The sequence below is a fragment of the Notolepis coatsorum genome (genome assembly GCF_963971535.1).
Source record: "Notolepis coatsorum genome assembly, chromosome: 2".
NCBI classification, from domain to species: domain Eukaryota; kingdom Metazoa; phylum Chordata; class Actinopteri; order Aulopiformes; family Paralepididae; genus Notolepis; species Notolepis coatsorum.
This window is the reverse complement of record NC_140166.1, coordinates 210,284,688-210,305,843: the sequence shown is the minus strand read 5'-3', so window position 1 is coordinate 210,305,843 and position 21,156 is coordinate 210,284,688. Positions and strand designations below refer to the sequence as shown.

At 42.3% G+C, this 21,156-nt stretch overlaps 1 protein-coding gene across 1 annotated transcript in view; it reads left to right on the top strand.

Moving 5' to 3' along the window:
• The window catches only part of LOC311222741 (cell cycle control protein 50A-like), a 35,896-nt gene extending 17,553 nt beyond the window's left edge, over positions 1–18,343 (top strand). Inside the window, exons 6-7 of the mRNA XM_084307355.1 lie at positions 7,616–7,825; positions 16,961–18,343. Of these exons, the coding sequence (XP_084163481.1) occupies positions 7,616–7,825; positions 16,961–17,154 (404 nt within the window). The 3' untranslated portion in view covers positions 17,155–18,343. The remainder of the gene's footprint in view (positions 1–7,615; positions 7,826–16,960) is intronic.
• Positions 18,344–21,156: the final 2,813 nt, after the last annotated feature.

The following is a 21,156-nucleotide window of genomic DNA, read 5'->3' as shown; positions in this document are numbered from 1 at the left end:
AAGATGGTTGTAGGATTTGCGGCTTGTGTACACATGTTGACGAGTTGATGGTATGGGATTTGCCGTATCCTAGCCCTGTTTCCCTCAAGGGTTTGAGGTCGGGAGCCAGAAGTAGCAGTAGGAGTGAACGAAGCTTGTCGCTGTTTTCGGGCCCTAGTTCCCCCCAGGGTTCGTCGTCGGGAGACAGGGCGGGTAGAGCAAGCAAGTGCAATTCCAACAGTGATGGGAATGGCCGTGATGAAGGAGAGGGGTTGGCTAGTGATATGGAGTGTACAGTAGGAGAGAAACGAGGGAGATGGGTGGGAAAAGGTGGGGAAAAAGAGCAGGGAAAGTGGGGGGAAGGGGAGTAAGAGGAAGAAAGAGGGGGGAGATAGCTTGAGTGGGTCAGAGGATGAGGGTAGAGAGAGAGTTTGTAGGGTTGAATGTAGTGGTGCGATTCGAGGGAGTAGACGGAGTTAGGAACATAGAGCCGAGTCAGCTGTCAAAACTCATTAGAGCACAGTTAGGAGAGGTAAGGTACGGAAAGGTGTTAGACGATGGGAACTTATTTATAGGGTGTGTAAGTGTAGTGCAGGTAGAGAAGGCAAGGGAAATGAAGAGCATTGGCAAAGTGAAGGTCTGTAGAGTAGTGATAGTAGGGGAGAAAAGGGATGGTGGGTGCAAGGGGGTGATTAGTGGAATTCCAATTAAGGTTAGTATGGAGCAGCTGTTAGAAGAGTTGAGGAGTGACAAACGTAATGGGAAAGTTAAGAGTGTAGATAGGATGAAGAGAGGTGTAGAGAAGGAGGTGACAGGGACGATAGTTATTGAGTTTGAGGGTGAGGTTAGTCGGAGAGTATTTTTAGGGTTTTTGGCATATAGGGTTAGGGAGTTTGTGCCGAAACCGTTGAGGTGTTACAGGTGCCAGGAGTTTGGACATATAGCTAGGTCATGTAGGAAGGGACAGAGATGTGGTAGATGTCGTGGGGAGCATAATGGGGAGTGTGAACAGGGAGTGGAGCAGAGGTGTTGTAGTTGTGGTGGGATTGGGAAGCATAGTGTAGCGTATTGGGGTTGTGAGGCAATGAAGCGAGAGGTAGTGGTACAGCAGGGCCCCGTTCCCCGTACCTGGCTAACTGAGTTAGCCGGATAATCTCCAGCATAGCCTGACTTAAGCCAGACCTTTCCATTCCCCGACGCTCGATTGTCTAAATCACCATGACAACAGATCAAAAAGTTTGAGCCTGGTCGGGAGCAGGGTTAAGTTCAGTTAGCTGGATGAACCATGGCCACGCCCCCGCAAAGAAATGCCAGCTCGCTTCCTGAAATATTTCTCACAGTCTAGAACCTCTAGAACCATTATACCATTCTGAATTATGTTTTTGTGCTTCGTTTTCCTAGAGGGGGCTTTTGAAATGTATAATAATAGAGCTAAATGCTGATAATAAATCATATTGAGCCTATAGATTTACTTTGTCCTAAATAAAATAATGCACGTCATATACGGCGCTCGGAGTCGCGATACACACTGCATGTGATTATTTTAATAACGGCGCATTGCAAATGTGAATCCCGCAGGATATTTTTAATGAATGAAACCTATCGGCCGTTTGGCTCTGATTAGTTTTATATATTCTCCGCTGTAGATTTGCTTAATGGAGCGCCCGGATTGTGTTTCATTCAAGCATAAAATTGAAGTGTCTATGCGTGGATTGTGGTTTTTGTGTGATATTGTAACTGGGATTAAAATGTCTGATGAGATGCGCTGTTTGACGGATTTGAGAAATTGAATGAGCCGTTGACGTCACATTAATGCATTTGAGAATAAAGAGATAAAACTTCATTCAAAAGAAAAATATTCGAAACACGGGTTTCTTGTCCATTGATGGATACACAATGAATATATCCCGTCTGGCACAGTGGTCCAACGGCTAGTGCTTAATCCTGTCAACCGGGCGACCCGAGTTCGAAACCCCGCGTTTCCAATATAATTTTTTTGGAATATAATATTAATGATTATACGCAAAAGTTGCCTAGTTTTAAGTTAAAATATTATAAATCTACATGCATTGAGGATGTCATTCTTTATATAGCTCTCAACGTGCACCAAATTGATGTATTTACATTGCAAAAAGAAGAAAATGTGAAAGGCAAAAGGACAAACCGTCACACCACAGTGCAGATAAATAAAACATCCACCATACATCAATCAATGGATAAGAGAGCCGTATCCTTATTCTGAAACAGTTGAACTAATTATTTTCGCTAGCAAGATCTCATTTGATTATTCAATCCATAAACCTACTGCCAGCAGGAACGTTTAAAGAAATATAATCTGATTGATTGGGGTAATGAGGGATTTAAAATTAGCCTATAGATTATGCATTTAACTTGTCGGCGAGGCTATTGAGCCGCCTGCAATCTGTTAATAAAGTTTTAAATCAATCAATCAATGCCGTTAGAAGATCAGGATTTCTGCTATCGACACTGCTGTCTTTTCAACTGAAGCGGCCGCGCGCAATTATCCAGAGTCTCAAGTCTGGTTCGAGTTAACGAGACTGAATCAGCGTTCGAGGAACAGGAAAATCCCGGCTTCAAACATCGGGTTAACTGAATCTGGATAATGGGACTCTTGATCGACTTAGTTGAACCAGGTACGGGAATAGGGCCCAGGTGAGAAGGGAGGATAGGATTTCGTATGCAGAGGCAGTTAGGAAGGTAGGAAGGTAGGACAGGGAAAGCAAGGTAAGGAAGGAGAAGGGCATTTGGCAGTAAGGGTAGTGCAGGAGGATCAGGGGAAGCAAGGTGAGGATCAGGGGTTTAGAAAAGGGCATTTGTCAGTAGAGGAAGTACAGGAGGAGAAAGAGAGGGTGTGGGGGGTGAAGTTGGAGATAGTGGCATTTGTGACAAGAGTAGTGAATACAATAGTGATGGTTAGCAGTAGGACAGAGAGGTTAAAGTTAGTAGTTGAAGCAGCAATACTAGACTTGGGTATGAAGGGGTTGACAATGGGGCAAGTATCAAGGGAGTTAGGGAAGTTAGGGAAGAAGGTGGTTGTGAGTGATCAAGTAAGAGAGTTAGGGAAGGTGGTGGTGAGTGTTCAAAAAGGCCAGAGTCAGCCCACAGGAGGCAATGATTGACGCATAGATTAAGTTTGGATAGGGTGGTGATATTAGGGATGGGGTTTTTGTTTTGTGTGTTATGGGGTGTAATGGATTGTACAGTATGTGGCGGTATGCGCCTTTAGTGGTTGCGATCTGCCATTAATTCATAGAAGAAGAAGAAGAAGAAGAAGAAGAAGAAGAAGAAGAAGAAGAAGAAGAAGAAGAAGAAGAAGAAGAAGAAGAAGAAGAAGAAGAAGAAGAAGAAGAAGAAGAAAGAAGAAGAAGAAGAAGAAGAAGAAGAAGAAGAAAGAAGAAGAAGAAGAAGAAGAAGAAGAAGAAGAAGAAGAAGAAGAAGAAGAAGAAGAAGAAGAAAGAAGAAGAAGAAGAAGAAGAAGAAGAAGAAGAAGAAGAAGAAGAAGAAGAAGAAGAAGAAGAAGAAGAAGAAGAAGAAGAAGAAGAAGAAGAAAAGAAGAAGAAGAAGAAGAAGAAGAAGAAGAAGAAGAAGAAGAAGAAGAAGAAGAAGAAGAAGAAGAAGAAGAAGAAGAAGAAGAAGAAGAAGAAGAAGAAGAAGAAGAAGAAGAAGAAGAAGAAGAAGAAGAAGAAGAAGAAGAAGAGAAGAGAAGAAGAAGAAGAAGAAGAAGAAGAAGAAGAAGAAGAAGAAGAAGAAGAAGAAGAAGAAGAAGAAGAAGAAGAAGAAGAAGAAGAAGAAGAAGAAGAAGAAGAAGAAGAAGAAGAAGAAGAAGAAGAAGAAGAAGAAGAAGAAAGAAGAAGAAGAAGATTTTTTTTTATACTTCGATTTCTTTTTAATGTTCGAAGCTTGTGCCATCGAACGAAGCTTCGAAGTATTTAAGACAGCCCTAGGATGCAGTCTGGACTGGGTTCCTTATAACAATAACTTGCCAACACATGAGTTTAGTTTAGCCGCAGCTACAGGTTTACTCCGAGCGTCAGGTCAGGAATGCAACAACAGACATCAGTCGATCACAACACTCTTCAACACAGACGATACGTTTAGAACAAAAGTTTGTTACAATCATTTTCATATAACGCTACTTGGACAGCTCTGCTGTAAACACTGGAAATAACCTCGGTTTCTATGCCCACACGCAACCACTGCAACCGGGATGTGCGCAAAACTTCACCCTGGACTCCGGTTTTCAAAGACCGCGGTTGCAGTGTAGCAAAACCCCGGTTGTGTGTGGGCGAACAGTGCAACTGCGCACATACAATCACGGTTACATTAATCCCAGCGCTCATGTTGTAGACAGACCCTCAGATATTCAAAATGCTCCCACACTACCGTTTTAAGGCACTTTTGGGCAGAAAACTAATGCTGGTGGGAGAGGCTCTCACACACGAACAGAGAACTCTCGCATGAACACACAGAAACAGAGTGACTCTCACATGAACACTAGGCTGGTAAAGCTATGCCTCCTAAAGTGTGAAAAAGGAAGTACCGGCTACAGGCTTTCCGGTTTAGACAAAACAATTATAGAAACGTGTGAAGTGCACAATCAATATTTCCTCGTTTAAGCCACTGCAACGGCTTTGCCTGAAGAATTTACTACATAACCAGGACGTTCTAGCTTGTTTGCCGACAGGATTCGGGAAAGGTTTGGTCCGTTCGGAGGCAGCTTCCAGGGGAAGTACATACACCGGAAATTCACACTTTCGATCGTAGTGCTTTACCAGTCTTTATCTCACGGAGGAGATAAAACTGGGAACGAGGCTACATGAACAGAGAAACAGTGACTCTCACATGAACACAGAGAAACAGAGTGACTCTCACATGAACACAGAGACACAGTGACTCTCACACAGGAACAGAGAAACAGTGACTCTCACATGAACACAGAGAAACAGTGACTCTCACATGAACACAGAAACAGTGTGACTCTCACATGAACACAAACAGTGACTCTCACATGAACACAGAGAAACAGTGACTCTCACATGAACACAGAGAAACAGTGACTCTCACATGAACACAGAGAAACAGTGACTCTCACATGAACACAGAGAAACGGAGGGACTCTCACATGAACACAGAGAAACAGAGTGACTCACATGAACACAGAAACAGAGTGACTCTCACATGAACACAGAGAAACGGAGTGACTCTCACATGAACACAGAGAAACAGAGTGACTCTCACATGAACACAGAGAAACAGTGTGACTCTCACATGAACACAGAGAAACAGAGTGACTCTCACATGAACACAGAGAAACGGAGTGACTCTCACATGAACACAGAAACAGAGTGACTCTCACATGAACACAGAGAAACAGAGTGACTCTCACATGAACACAGAGAAACAGAGTGACTCTCACATGAACACAGAGAAACAGTGTGACTCTCACATGAACACAGAGAAACAGAGTGACTCTCACATGAACACAGAGAAACGGAGTGACTCTCACATGAACACAGAAACAGAGTGACTCTCACATGAACACAGAGAAACATAGTGACTCTCACATGAACACAGAGAAACGGAGTGACTCTCACATGAACACAGAGAAACAGAGTGACTCTCACATGAACACAGAGAAACGGAGTGACTCTCACATGAACACAGAAACAGAGTGACTCTCACATGAACACAGAGAAACAGAGTGACTCTCACATGAACACAGAGAAACAGAGTGACTCTCACATGAACACAGAGAAACAGAGTGACTCTCACATGAACACAGAAACAGAGTGACTCTCACATGAACACAGAGAAACAGAGTGACTCTCACATGAACACAGAGAAACAGAGTGACTCTCACATGAACACAGAGAAACAGAGTGACTCTCACATGAACACAGAGAAACAGAGTGACTCTCACATGAACACAGAGAAACAGTGACTCTCACATGAACACAGAGAAACAGAGTGACTCTCACATGAACACAGAGAAACAGAGTGACTCTCACATGAACACAGAGAAACAGAGTGACTCTCACATGAACACAGAGAAACAGAGTGACTCTCACATGAACACAGAGACACAGTGACTCTCACATGAACACAGAGAAACGGAGTGACTCTCACATGAACACAGAGAAACGGAGTGACTCACATGAACACAGAGAAACAGAGTGACTCTCCCATGAACACAGAGAAACAGAGTGACTCTCGCAATCTCGCATGAACACAGAGAAACGGAGTGACTCTCACATGAACACAGAGAAACAGAGTGACTCTCACATGAACACAGAGAAACAGAGTGACTCTCGCATGAACACAGAAACACAGTGTGACTCTCACATGAACACAGAGAAACAGAGTGACTCTCGCATGAACACAGAGAAACAGTGACTCTCACATGAACACAGAGAAACAGTGACTCTCACATGAACACAGAGAAACAGAGTGACTCTCACGTGAACACAGAGAAACGGAGTGACTCTCACATGAACACAGAGAAACAGAGTGACTCTCACATGAACACAGAGAAACAGTGTGACTCTCACATGAACACAGAGAAACGGAGTGACTCTCACATGAACACAGAGAAACAGAGTGACTCTCACATGAACACAGAAACAGAGTGACTCTCACATGAACACAGAGAAACATAGTGACTCTCACATGAACACAGAGAAACAGAGTGACTCTCACATGAACACAGAGAAACAGAGTGACTCTCACATGAACACAGAAACAGAGTGACTCTCACATGAACACAGAGAAACAGAGTGACTCTCACATGAACACAGAGAAACAGTGACTCTCACATGAACACAGAGAAACAGAGTGACTCTCACATGAACACAGAGAAACAGAGTGACTCTCACATGAACACAGAGACACAGAGTGACTCTCACATGAACACAGAGAAACGGAGTGACTCTCACATGAACACAGAGAAACGGAGTGACTCACATGAACACAGAGAAACAGAGTGACTCTCCCATGAACACAGAGAAACAGAGTGACTCTCCCATGAACACAGAGAAACAGAGTGACTCTCACATGAACACAGAGAAACAGAGTGACTCTCACATGAACACAGAAACACAGTGTGACTCTCACATGAACACAGAGAAACAGAGTGACTCTCACATGAACACAGAGAAACAGAGTGACTCTCACATGAACACAGAGAAACAGAGTGACTCTCACATGAACACAGAGAAACAGAGTGACTCTCACATGAACACAGAGACACAGAGTGACTCTCACATGAACACAGAGAAACAGAGTGACTCTCACATGAACACAGAGAAACAGAGTGACTCTCACATGAACACAGAGAAACAGAGTGACTCTCACATGAACACAGAGACAGAGTGACTCTCACATGAACACAGAGAAACGGAGTGACTCACATGAACACAGAGAAACAGAGTGACTCTCACATGAACACAGAGACACAGTGTGACTCTCACATGAACACAGAAACACAGTGTGACTCGCATGAACACAGAGAAACAGAGTGACTCTCACATGAACACAGAGAAACAGAGTGACTCTCACACCTGAAAGACTTGCACTGTGTAGCCCTGTTGATTTAACCTGGATATTTCTACTCCCTCAGGAACATCCAAGCCGGTCAACTGGAGGAAGACGGCGTACGAGCTGGACTCAGCGGACGCTGACAACAACGGCTTCATCAACGAGGACTTCATCGTGTGGATGCGTACGGCGGCGCTGCCCACCTTCAGGAAGCTTTACCGCATCATCCAGAAAAAGCCCAACATGACCCCCACCCTGCCCAGCGGAAAATACATCCTGGAGGTCACCTACAGTATCCTTCCTGAAAGATTAAGATATTCCTTTATTGATCCCCTTGGGGAAATGCAGGCATCATAGCAGCATATATTTATTTTATTTGTATTTAAATTTTATTTTTTTGTATTTTTTTAAAAATTATTATTATCTTTTTATATAATATATATATATATATATATTAAAAAATAATTATTCAATGATTTAATTAGTTGAGGCCCGCGTATAGGCCCATCTGGGTCTCTTGCCTCTACTCGGCACCTTTATACACTTTCTGTCATGGTCAATGTTTTTACTGTTTTGCTGAAATGGTGCGAAATAAATAAATAAAAATAAATGGGGGAGTGGAGGGTACAGGTATGGGCAGGGTAATGGTAGAAAGACATAATACAGGCAATAAAAATTATAGTACAGTAGAAAAGTAAAAATAGGCAGTGTAAACAATATAATTAACTCTGAATATATGCATCTGAGCAAGTCATCAAAGATGCAGATGAGGGTCTGTATGCCCTATCAGTTATATTATGCATTACAATAAATATGGTTACAATAAACACTAGAATCTAACTATATACTATGAGTAAGTAAGTGTACAGTATACACAGGTGCAGTATACATACAAAAACAGAGGTCAAGTATGCACATGGTCAAATCATCTTGGTTGATACAAATGTATTTGCAAAAACATGGTAAATCGAATACAAATTTGTTTAGGAGTTTGGTAGAGTACTTGATGTTCTCTGGTCAGGAGAATTGGGTCAAGCTCCCTGACTTTGTGGGGTCACCTTATAAACTGACACAAAGGAAAGGGGCAGGGGAAGGGATGACCAGGTGATATGGGTACAGGAAGGAGGGGGTGAGGGGCACCGAAAGGAGGGGGGAAGGAAGGTGTCTTCAAAATGAATGAATTAACACATTCCCGCCCGACCACGGAGATGTCCGTGTTTCGAATCCAACGCTAGGGCCATCCACGGACATGTCCGTGGCAAGGTTGTTTTGGCTTTTATTCCATTTTAATAACCTACTCAAGGTCACCGAGCGGCACTGCAGAAGTACCCTACTCTTTGAATTCTGAAAAGTGCATTACCGGCCAGATCCTCTTAGAGGCGCTGTCTCGATAATGCAGTGTGCCCTGTGGCAGAACGGTGCACTATTTTTTTTATTTTCAATGGAGTTTCCAGTTAGCTGGATCCTATATGTGTAGCCTGTAGCTTGGAATACCTTTTGCGACGCCGAATTCACTATGCAGTAAAGGAATATATCATCAGCCAATGGACATATCGATCTACCAGATGGCGATCGATAACTGGGAAATAATTTTGGGGATCCAACCGGCCCACGGTAAGATATTTTTCACGTAAATTACACGCTGATCAGGCCTTGTTATGTTAGCCATCCACCCGATCAGCGAATGTGGCTACTGAGGCTAACGCGGTTATTGGTAATCAATAATCAGAAACCACGTCCCCCGCCCCCCCCCCCCTTTCATGCATTCATGGTGGACCATGAATACCGACAATATGCATTTTGTGTTTTAGCTCTAGCTTCTGTAGTGCCGAAACGCTGTTCGATTTAATGTTATTAGCTTAGCGCCCTGTATCTCGCCTTCCATGAAATATACTAGTCCAAATCCCATATAACACTTATATTCACGAGGCTATAAAATGAGAACATATTGATGTTTTTTTTTTTTTAAGCCATTTTGAAGGGACGGTTTATGGTCTCAATTGACGAGAATGGACAGATAGCAATACTATAAAGTATAGATTTAGCTCTACAAACAGCCTCACGAACTATGCAAGTCTATTTTGAAATGCTGGCCGTCTAGAGCAGTGATTCCCAACCTGGGGTCCGCGGACCCCCTGGGGGGGCGCAGGGGGTCCGCCAGACCACAGATGATTTGAGGTATTTTTTTTTTCTTTTTTTTTAAGAGAAATATTTAATTAGTATATTTGTATCATCAGAAGCATGAATAGTCTCTCCACTACAATAAAAAATAAAGATAAATAAATAAACATCTAGACATGATTTTTGAACGTTAACAGTAGGCTACCGGGTAGCCGCTAAAACGCGAATCAGTTGACTATCACTTTCTGTAGCTAGCCTAGCACGCTAGTTAACTTTCTCAGCTCGTCTGCAGTCAGCCGCCAGAGGCGAAAATGTGTGACAAACGAAAAGGATATGACTGCAGCTCATCTGCAAAAAAGTTAGGACCTACAGCAATCGCGAAAATTACATCACCATGGGCTTCACTGAGGGACCAGACAAACGACCTGAGTGTGTGATTTGTGGAGAAAAGTTGGCAAACTCGAGCCTGAAGCCCAGCAAGCTGAAGAGACATTAGGCGTCTAAGCACCCAGAAACCGTTGGGAAGGATCCAGACTTTTTTCGGAGGAAAGAACAGTCTCTCAAGGCGAACAAGCCCGTTGATGTTAGAGTAGCGTGGAGCAGGGCTGGCAGTGATTTACAGAAGGCTACCGAAGCCTCCTTTGAGTGTTCGCTTTTAATTGCAAAAGCAAAGAAACCGCACAATATTGGCGAGCAGCTCATCAAACCAGCCTGCATCAAAATGGTTTAGAAACTGTGCGGCCCACAGGTGGCGGATAAACTAAAATCAGTACCACTCTCGAACAATGTAGTGAAAGACCGAATTGATAAGATGTCAAGTGATTGCGAGCAGCAGCTGTCAGAAAAGCTTAGAAAGGGTCCATTTGCCATACAACTTGATGAAACTACAACTGTCGCAGATGAGGCTGTGCTCATCGTTTATGTGCAGTATATCAAAAATGAGGATCTGAAGCAGGACATTCTCATGTCAGTCAACCTTACTACCACCACTCGAGGTGAGGATATTTTTACTGCAGTGGATTCTTACTTCATTCAACATAAATGCAAACCGTTCACCATTAGGGCCTGATTTGAGAGGATGAATACAGGATTTGAATATTGGCCAACATTTTGAAATACATATGGTGCAAGATGAGATTTGTTGATTGAAGGCACAAGTCAAAGAAGCATAGTGGGTCTAATTATGATGCATATGCCTGTGTATAAGCAGTTTGTTATTAAAATGACAAAAAAAAGTATTAAAATGACAAAAAAAAAGTATTTTATGGTATTTTATTAGGAGGGGGGTCCAGGAATTTCATCAGAGATGTTTGGGGGTCCCTGGGGGAAAAAAGGTTGGGAACCCCTGGTCTAGAGTGATATTAGACAGCCCCCAATGGCCCTTCATGTGTTAATGAATGAAGTTTATTTTTCAGTCTTGTTTACAGACAAATCAAACACACCCGTGTGGACTTACAAAAGGAGAAAAAAAAGAAAGAAATCACAAATGTACACATTCAAGGCAAGCTCACACAAAATCCCAAATTCTTAAAAACTAAATATATTTTAATATAAGAAAGAAAAACTTTAAATATGCTGCAAGATATAAAGGACTAGAATGAGGGTCCAGGATGATGGTTGTTTACAAAATGACTAAAATGAGGGTCCAGGATGCGTGAACACTTAACACTTTAATTGCCAAGGACGCCTTACTCGTCATTCCCCGCCATGCTAATTCTGCCAATGACGCCGTAACACGTTATTGAGATCAATATTTCAAAAATCTGTGATCGCAATCATATTTCTCCCGCGGAGACTTGAGATCTACTGTTGATCCCCTCTCAACTCTCCAACGGTTCAAGAGCGCCATCTGGTGGCCGATCGGCGGATCGCCCAAACCGGAAACGGAAACTGGTGCTCATCCAAATTCGGTCCGATCACTCGCTATATGTCCCGGGACTCGAGCTCGACACAATGGATAGCGATCCGTTACCAATAACTCGATAAACAACATGATTTGGACGTATATACTATTATACAACCTGGCGATGGATCGCATATTTCAACATCCCATAATAGGAATATTTTTGCTCCACGCTCATCGCCCAACGGCCCGAGGAGACTGGGGTAAGTTTCAGCGTTTATTTTTACCGTGTTCGATACAAACTGCTCTAATGATCATATCACCTACACTACATGAATCATCTAACGTTGGCCACGGAATTATAAACGACCCCCCCCCCATCCGGTCAACATCAGATGATAAGTAGTAACTTCTAGAAGCACGTCCATTTGAAATTTTTCATCTGCCGCCGATCGCTATCAAACTGTATTTGATCATCAATATAATGCATTTAGGGCTATAAATCACGTTCTGCAGAATGCTGCAGAAAACGATAAAAACATATTTATACTTTAGACCGTATTTTAGTATGAATATGTGAATGAAAAACGTTCCTACATCCTGAATGATAGATAATTGACGTTGAATGGGCCATAGTAATGTCAATTTAGCAATACAATTTAAAAAGTTATAGCCCTGCAAAGAAGGGGAACTTCTCCATAGACAAATAGAGCTGGCAGAGGATGGTATAAGGATGTACATAAGCGTGGCAAAGAAAGTGTTAAGGTAACTAACTTGCGTTCAGCGTTTCTCAGATTTTTCTCTGATTGGCCACGACGCCCACGTGACCGCGCTAGCACGCCCCCTTATCCACGCCTGCCGCTCTGTGTGTTGTGTTGCAGCGCGCAGCAGAGCGGCAGAGGTCCCTGCCTTCCTCAATTTATACGCATGGAAGTATTGACTACGCCGTAACGAATCATTAAAAAAATATACCGTTAACTGGAATATGTTGTGCCTTTACACATATGTTGGATTATGTAATTGGTTTGTCATGACAAACTAATAAAATATCGCATCGCCGGCTGTCTCTGGCTTGCTCCAGCGGACACCAGAGCTCAGCGATGCCGCTCGCGGCAGCATATTCTCCCCGCTGGCTGAGCTCTGGTGTCCGCTGGAGCAAGCCAGAGACAGCCGGCGATGCGATATTTTATTTGTTTGTCATGACAAACCAATTACATAATCCAACATATGTGTAAAGGCACAACATATTCCAGTTAACGGTATCTTTTTTTTAATGATTTCGTTACGGCGCAATCAATACTTCCATGCATTCGGGACCTCCATGTTTTGGGGGTATTCATCAGACAAATCGGGCAAGAACGGCGGGTTTTCAGCCTCTCTCCTCTCTCCTGGAGCTTAAGGGGGAGCTTAGTATTCCTGCCTCTGAGGAGGTGGCTATAACAACACACAGCGACTACATGCAGTCACTGTGTGTTGTTGTAGCCACCGGGTAAATCGCGATTTTTTTTATTGGTTTGTCATGACAAACCAATTACATAATCCAACATATGTGTAAATGCACAACATATTCCAGTTAACGGTATATTTTTTTAATGATTCGTTACGCCGTAGTCAATACTTCCATGCGTATAAATTGAGGAAGGCAGGGACCTCTGCCGCGCGCTGCAACACAACACACAGAGCGGCAGGCGTGGATAAGGAGGCGTGCTAGCGCGCGGTCAAGTGGGCGTCGTGGCCAATCAGAGAAACGCTGAACGCAAGTTAGTTACCTTAAGTGTTCAGTTCACGCGTCCAGGATGGGGGGAAGGAAGTTGTAACCCTCTGAGGTCTGGGATTTTTTGTGAACTTGTATTTTTTTAATTTTTTTTTTGATTTTTTTCTTTTACATAATATGGAAGTACAGGTTCATACCTTCAAAATAAGCGATCACATGTACAAATCAGGCAGATACTTTTCAATCTATGTCTTATGAATCATGCTTATAACACACAACTCATTTCTGAGCTACGGCGCTTCAAAGAAACCGGAACCATTTCTCTTTGTCATGTGTAGAACTGCTTTACCCAGAAAGCTATGTAACCCCCCCCCTGACTTAACACATTCAGTCTGAGAGCAGCCCTTTGTTAGGGGCCTTTCTCACTCACCCATTCGGTTCCGTTCCATTCCGTACCGTCCTCATTCCGGGTCTAATGATTTGTGACCCCCGCTTCTATCCCCAGGCCATCAGCTCAATAACTATGCAACCAACACTAACCCAACCATCTATGAAATCATATGCACTGATTGGAGACAAAATAAGTGATGCGATAGTCAAACAGGTGAAACAAGCTAAGTTACACTTTTACATACATACACTTTTTCCCCAAACAAGTAGACTGCTCGGGCTATCGTTTTTAGAGACATGATCATAATGAGACGTTTGTCATAATGTGTCAAGTTTCAAGTTTCTTTAATAGTTGTCATACAGAAGTACAGAATACTTTTATACAAAATGCTTCTTACTGTTACGCTCCAGAGACTGTGCTAGACAAGATAGTATCAAATAACATAGTATAGCATGTAAATTAGAAGTAGAAAATGAGGTCAGTGTTCAGTATAGACATATGTACAATGTTCGATGCAGAATAGACGTAACTGAATTACCATATAATATACAATATACTATGCAGTGTACTAATATACAATATTATATAGTGCAAAGCAGAAATGGGATGAGGTACAATTTAGGTACAATTTACAGTAAGGTGTACGAGTTGTAGTGCAAATCCTTTATCAATCAATATAAAGTGTGTTTAGGTGATCTAAAGTGTGGAGAGTGGGTGCTGCAGTGTGTTGTTTGTTTAAAGTGAGTGTGTGCGTGTGGATGTGTGTGCTTCTTCTTCTTTCGTGTAACGTCAGAGGTCCAACTCTGTATCTTGTAGCCATGCCCTTAACTCTGGTCCCACATCAAAGAGGCTGGCTTCCGAGGGTGGTTTGTATAGGGGGCAGATGGTCAGGATGTGGTCAACAGTCTGCTCAGGGTCTCCACACTCACATGCAGCGCTGTCTGCCAGGCCCCACTTCTTTAAGGATGCTTTAAAGCGACCAACCCCAGATCTTAAACGGTTCAGCAGTTCAAAGAGGCAGTTGTTCGGGTGGCTGGAGTCCTTGATGATTCTCTTAGCCTTACCCCTGCACCGCTTGTTGTAAATGTTCTGGAGGGTGGGGAGCCCCCCTCCAATTGTGCGTTCGGCTGAACGTGTCACTCTTTGTAGTCTGCTTCGGTCTTGTGCAGTGCTATTCCCAAACCAGGAGGTGATGTTGCCAGTCAGGATGCTCTCTATTGTACATGAGTAGAAGTTCTTAAGGATCTTCTGACTGACTTGGAACTTCCTTAGGCGCCTGAGGAAGTAGAGGCGTTGTCGTGCCTTCTTCACAACACTGTCAATGTGTGTGGTCCATGTCAAGTCCTCGGATATGTGGGCTCCGAGGTACTTAAAGCTGTTCACTCTCTCAACCGGTGCCCCGTCGATGCTGAGGGGGCTGTAGTCCTTGACCCCCGACCTCCTGAAGTCCACAATCATCTCCTTTGTTTTGGGAGAGGCTGTTCTCCTGGCACCATCCCGCCAGGACCTTGACCTCTTCCAGGTAGGCCCTCTCGTAAATAGAGACAATATGACTACTACTGGCCAGCAGTGTAACTAGTAAGAGTAGGATATGTACATATATAGATAGTAAAGGACTATGTGCAGGTAATTACAGACAGGTGAGGATAGGTATATATGTGGTGACTGGTGAGAATAAATATATATACAGCATTATAGTACATGCTATCATAATGCTAAAGGTTATGTGCAGGTGTACAAGCAAGTATATGAGGGGGTATATTCAGACAAATATGGGTATATACTGTATATATGCAGTGATATAAAGTGTAAATATGCTCTATATTCAGCCCTGTTGTACATGCTATCATACAGAGTACATGGGTAGACCGTGAAAGCAGTAGGTAGGTATCAATTGAGTATAGGCAACAGAGTTCAGAGTCGTACAGTATGGGTAACAGAACCTAGGCAGGGTGTAGGCAATGGAGTCAGAGTTTATATATGTCTTGATATTAAGCTTGTGGTAAACACAATAGTAGCCACCTGACTTTGAGAACTGTGCCGGTCGCCCGTCCCTGGTGTGGACTGTAGGATGGTTAAGCATTACATCACGCACAGGAGTGGGTTGTGAAAATTAGACCATGTCTAGGGGTGGTCTAGGGGTGGACCCCCCTAGGCATGGTCTAATATTCACAACCCACGACTACAAGTGGTGTAATACTTTTATACAACTGGCACATTCATCCAACCTTATTGCTATACAATAAACACACATTAATTGAAGATTTATTGAAAAAACCATCCGCCAGAAAAAGTAGTTCCCACAAAAAAAAAAAGTTGCCTCCATGTGGAAGCAGCTCGGAAGTGCATCCAACTGTTCTCAGTAGGACATCCAACAAACTAAGACATCCAACTGTCTTTCAACTAGGCATCCAACAAACTAAGACATCCAACTGTCTTTCACCTAGACATCCAACAAACTAACGCATCCAACTTTTCTTTAGTTTTTAACCTACTTTCTATAGAACTTCATTCTTAGATGCTTCTATAGAAAGTAGGTAAAACAAATTAAAAAAAAGTTTTCTTTGCCCTATAGGAAAAATAAAGTTTTCCTTGCCCTATATAGGGGGGGGTTTCTTTGCCCTATAAGAGTTTTTTTTTTAACCTACTTTCTATAGAAGCAGCTGGGAGGTGCGCTGTTTTAAGTGAGCGTGGGTTATTGAATTGATTGATTGCTAATTTTATTACTGTCCGCCTTGTTTCCAACTGGTTAAGTTTAGGCCCTCTTTCGAAGTTGGTTAAGGTTAGAGTTTGGAACCAGGGCTGGTGGTCTATCGCCCTGCTCTAAAGACAAACTCTAACCTTAACCAACTTCGAAAGAGGGCCTAAACTTAACCAGTTGGAAACCAGGCGGACAGTAATAAAATTATCAATCAATCAATCAATTCAATAGTCCATGCTCACTTAAAACAGCGCACCTCCCAGCTGCTTCTATTGAAAGTAGGTAAAAAAAGATTATAAAAATTTGCAATCAATCAATCAATTTGCACGATTTTTATTTTGTTCCACAATGACTCATGACCCATCAATTACATCATCCAACAGTGTTTAAGCAACTAAGACATTCGCCGTGACAGAATCGGTTTTATTTAGTCGTTATGACGCTATCAACATATCCATTCGTAAAGATTATTGTCCGCCATCTTGCTTTAATTCCTAAAACCACGAACGCGCATTGATAGTGATGCGGTTGTGGGCGGGTCCTGGGACCAAGAGCGTGGGTTATGAAAAATAACCACATGTAAATTGACTGTTTCAGCCAATCAGAATCGAGAAATTTGCATGCCGTTGGTATAATTTCCTTTAACCGCTCCCTCAGATTACCCCGTGCTCAGCTTTGAGGGAAGGAAGCGCATGATCCTCAGCACCATCTCCTGGATGGGCGGCAAGAACCCCTTCCTGGGCATCGCCTACATCACTGTGGGCTCCGTCTGCTTCTTCCTGGGCATCGTCCTGCTCATCATCCACCACAAATACGGCAACCGCAACACCAGCGCTGATATACCCAATTAAGCGTCCCGGCTTCCGTGTTGTGGAGGGTCTCGTCGCCGGACCACGTGGTCACGCTTTGACCAAGCTGCAGAGTCTCGTCGTGGTTTTCACCTAGAAAGTTCCCTTAAATTAACCCCAACTGTAACCATTTCCTCCATCTACAAATGGAAAGTCCACTTAAAAACGTCCTTCCGGGAGATGCGATCTAGTTTGTAGTGTTTTGCATGCCCAGGCGCCCCCTACAGGCCCTGATCTGCACTGCTTGTCATTTAACCAGAATGCACTGTAAACATGTGTTGTGATGTTAGTCTAACCTCCTCAGACCAGAAACGGCAGCCGTGTGTTTGTTGAGCAACTTTACTGTATGAGACAATAAGGAAAAAGAAGGCTTTGATGTCTACGTGCATTTGGTGTTGCTTCAAGATGGCTGCTGAGAATGTTATTTGTTGTCCAAAAGTACATACGTGTGTTTTATTTTCTATTTATCCACACATTATCTAAATACATGTATATTATGAGTACAGCTTTGTCATGAATGGCTTGATCAGTGAAGGATGTACTGTATGTGTAGAGATTTTATTTGCATATTATGTACTGTAATATGTCCTGCTGATGAATGTACTGAAGTCTTCTGTTGACACACCGCTGCGGCTCTTCAGACTGGCTGGAACGTGGGATGTAAATGTTCAGGGTGGTATTGTGTTTGTTTTGGTAAATATGGGAAAGCGTTGTTTTTTTAACAATGAAGTGGAGTTTATAAAATAAGGATTACATATTCTACCAAAAATGTGCATGAGGTACCCCTCAGCACTCAGTAGTTGTTTGTAGAGAGTGCCATTCATAAGGTACCTTTCTTAGAAATTACTATTCAGTTTATCGGTTATTGTTAAAGGAAGGATGATCCAGATCTGTCGGCCTCCAGTATTGTATAAATGGTTAGATCTCGTGTAGCCTTTCTTGCCAGTAACGGCAACAGTACCTCTTCGGTTCTGATCTGATTGAACAATCACTTTCTCTGCGCATACTTAAATGTTGACCAATTGATATGCACTTTAAAAGTGTCACATTTGTTGTGTGTTCTTTCATTCCACCCTTCTTTATGATATTATGTTTTTCTTTGATAGTTTTTATCTCAAATCTGACTAAATAGTTTAAAACCTGGAGTTTTATGGATTGTTTTTCAAGGGTCACATTAAAGAGTTGCGCCATGCATTGCTGTCATTTATGATCTGATCTCAAGTCAGTGTTTTTACATTCAAAGTGCTTCACAATATTATTGTCTCATACAAGTTATGAGCAATATCAAAGTCTTTATGTATTAATATACAATAGTCACAGTGTGGATGTCATAATACAGTGGGCTACAATAGTCACAGTTGATGTCATGCTACAATAGTCACAGTTGATACTACAGTGAATGAATTCATTTATTTAAACATGTTAAAATACACACAGGATTTAAAACCCAATTTGGCCACAGCCATCACATGCATTGCATTGTTTGAGGAATTGTCACACAATAAAGTCAGAGACTTATTTCCATTGTGGTCCTCGTCTGTCACAGTAAAAACTACGGTGGGCTACAATAGTCATTATAATACAATAGTGATTATGTGATTAACAACACATACAAAAAGGAAGGTCTCTTTCATTAGCAATGGAGGTTAACTCAGCAGTGTCATCTCTGGAAGCTTCACACTGCACCCTCAACTCACTTCCTGCTCCATAATTCTACACTGTTATAGGTTTAAACCAGTTTGTTTATGCAAGAAGAGACCTTCCCTTATCATCTGGTATATGTGTTATGACAACTCCTTTTATTGACACTTAATGTGGAAAGTATCAGGCCTATGGGTTTTCCCCCCAATATACAGTATTTCATATATTATATGAATCATATACAGTACACGTATTGTGACATCCTCTGGGCACGACGCAATTAACACAATTAGATTTCTTGAACTGATTTTAATGAAGCTTGTTCATTCTCCATCCAAACCGTAAAATCTGTATAACATACAAATGCATACAAAAGATACCATTAACATTGAAAGTCCATTAAAACCATGGTCAGAACATCACTGTAACATATACCAAAATCATCATCCAAAACAATCAATACCTTATTGGCTGCGTGCCAGTATAAGAGAACATCGATGCATTATGGTAGTATTCTCTTTGATCCTTATCTTGGAAGATTGTCTTGTTAACTTGTCTTGATGGATTCTCCTTTGCTTATTAAGATCGACAGGTAAGTCAATAATCCATCCAAGTTCATTGTCGCAACTCAAGAGAAAGAGGGCGTCACCGGATACCAGGTGTGCCAAGTCTCGTGAGATGAAATAATTGCGCAAACAAATAGAAAAATAGTGCGCCACTAATATATATCTTATATAAACCAATAAGAAATACAGTGAAATACAATTGAGTGTATTATTACTAATATACAAAAATAAGCATATAAAATTGTAAACGAATATAACTACACTTTGATCGCCATGGGTTAAATTCATAATTTACCATCCCTCGCCATCTCTATTTGTCTATGGAGAAGTTCCCCTTCTTTGCAGGGCTATAACTTTTTAAATTCTATTGCTAAATTGCCATTATTATGGCCCATTCAATGTCCTATATGTATTGTTCAGGGTGTAGCAACGTTAAACTTTTTCATTCACATATTCATACTAAAATATGGTCTAAAGTATAAGTATGTTTTTATCGTTTTCTGCAGCTTTCTTCAGAACGTGATTTATAGCCCTAAATGCATTATATTGATGATCAAATACAGTTTGGTAGGAATCTGTGCGAGATAAAAAATGTCAACTGGATGTGCGTCTAGGAGTTACAACGTATCATCTGATGATGACCGGATGGGCGGGGGATCGTTTATAATTCCGTGGGCAGCGTTAGATGATTCATCCAGAGTGGGTCATATGTTCATCATAGCAGTTTATATGGAACACGTTAGAATATAATGCTGAATCTTACCGTGGCTTCCTTGCGCCGCTGGCAGATGAGCGTGGAACAGAATTTTTTCTATTATGGGATGGAGAAATGCCCGATCCATTTCCAGGTTGTATAATAGTATATACGTCCAAATCATGTTGTTTTTTCGAGTTATTTGCACCGATCGATGTTCACTGTGTCAAGACGGAGTCTATCTAACGATAGCGAGTGCCCGGACCACATATGGATGAGCACTACCGGTTCAAAGGGTCATTTCCGGTTGGCGATCTGCCGATCGGCCACCAGATGGCGCTCTTGAACCGCTAGAGAGTTGAGTGGAGCTTTGCAGTGTGTCTCAGGGCCCCGGAGTAGGAAGTAGGCTAGGAATGACGTCTTAACTCGTCCAGGGCGATCATAGTGTTAACCATAGCTGCAGTTACACTTATATTATTATTTTACACATATTTACCAATTACTGTGCTCTGTCTTTTAACTGCTTTGTCAATATTTTATGCATAAAACATTTTATACAATTACATTTGTACATTCAAAAATGTAATGTAAATGGCAATAGAACCTTTATTTTGAAAAGTGTACTCCATTTCGACCGGAAGTAGAATCCCTTGATCAAGATGCATTATTTTTTTCCGTAGACGCATTTCTGGCAGACGCTCTCTGATTGGCCACTGACTGACGCTCTCTGATTGGCCAATGTTTGCCCAATCGCGTGACGAGCTGTGTCTTTGCCCTTTTCCGGGTCGAACAGCCTGCAAACTACCTCGCGTTCTATCGCCATGCTCTAAGACAAACTCTAACCTTAACCAACTTTGAAAGAGTGCCTAAGCTTAACCGTCGAAAGAACTTGCCGTCACGCTCTAAGACAAACTCTAACCTTAACCAACTTCGAAAGAGTGCCTACGCTTAACCAGTGTAGAAACAGGCGTCGGCCAATCAGAGAGCGTCTTGCCAGAAATGCGGCTACGGAAAAAAATAACGCACCAGCTCATACGAGTAGGGTATATCTGCAGAGCCGCAAGCCCACGGCTCTGCAGATATCCCCTATTGGCTCATTATGGC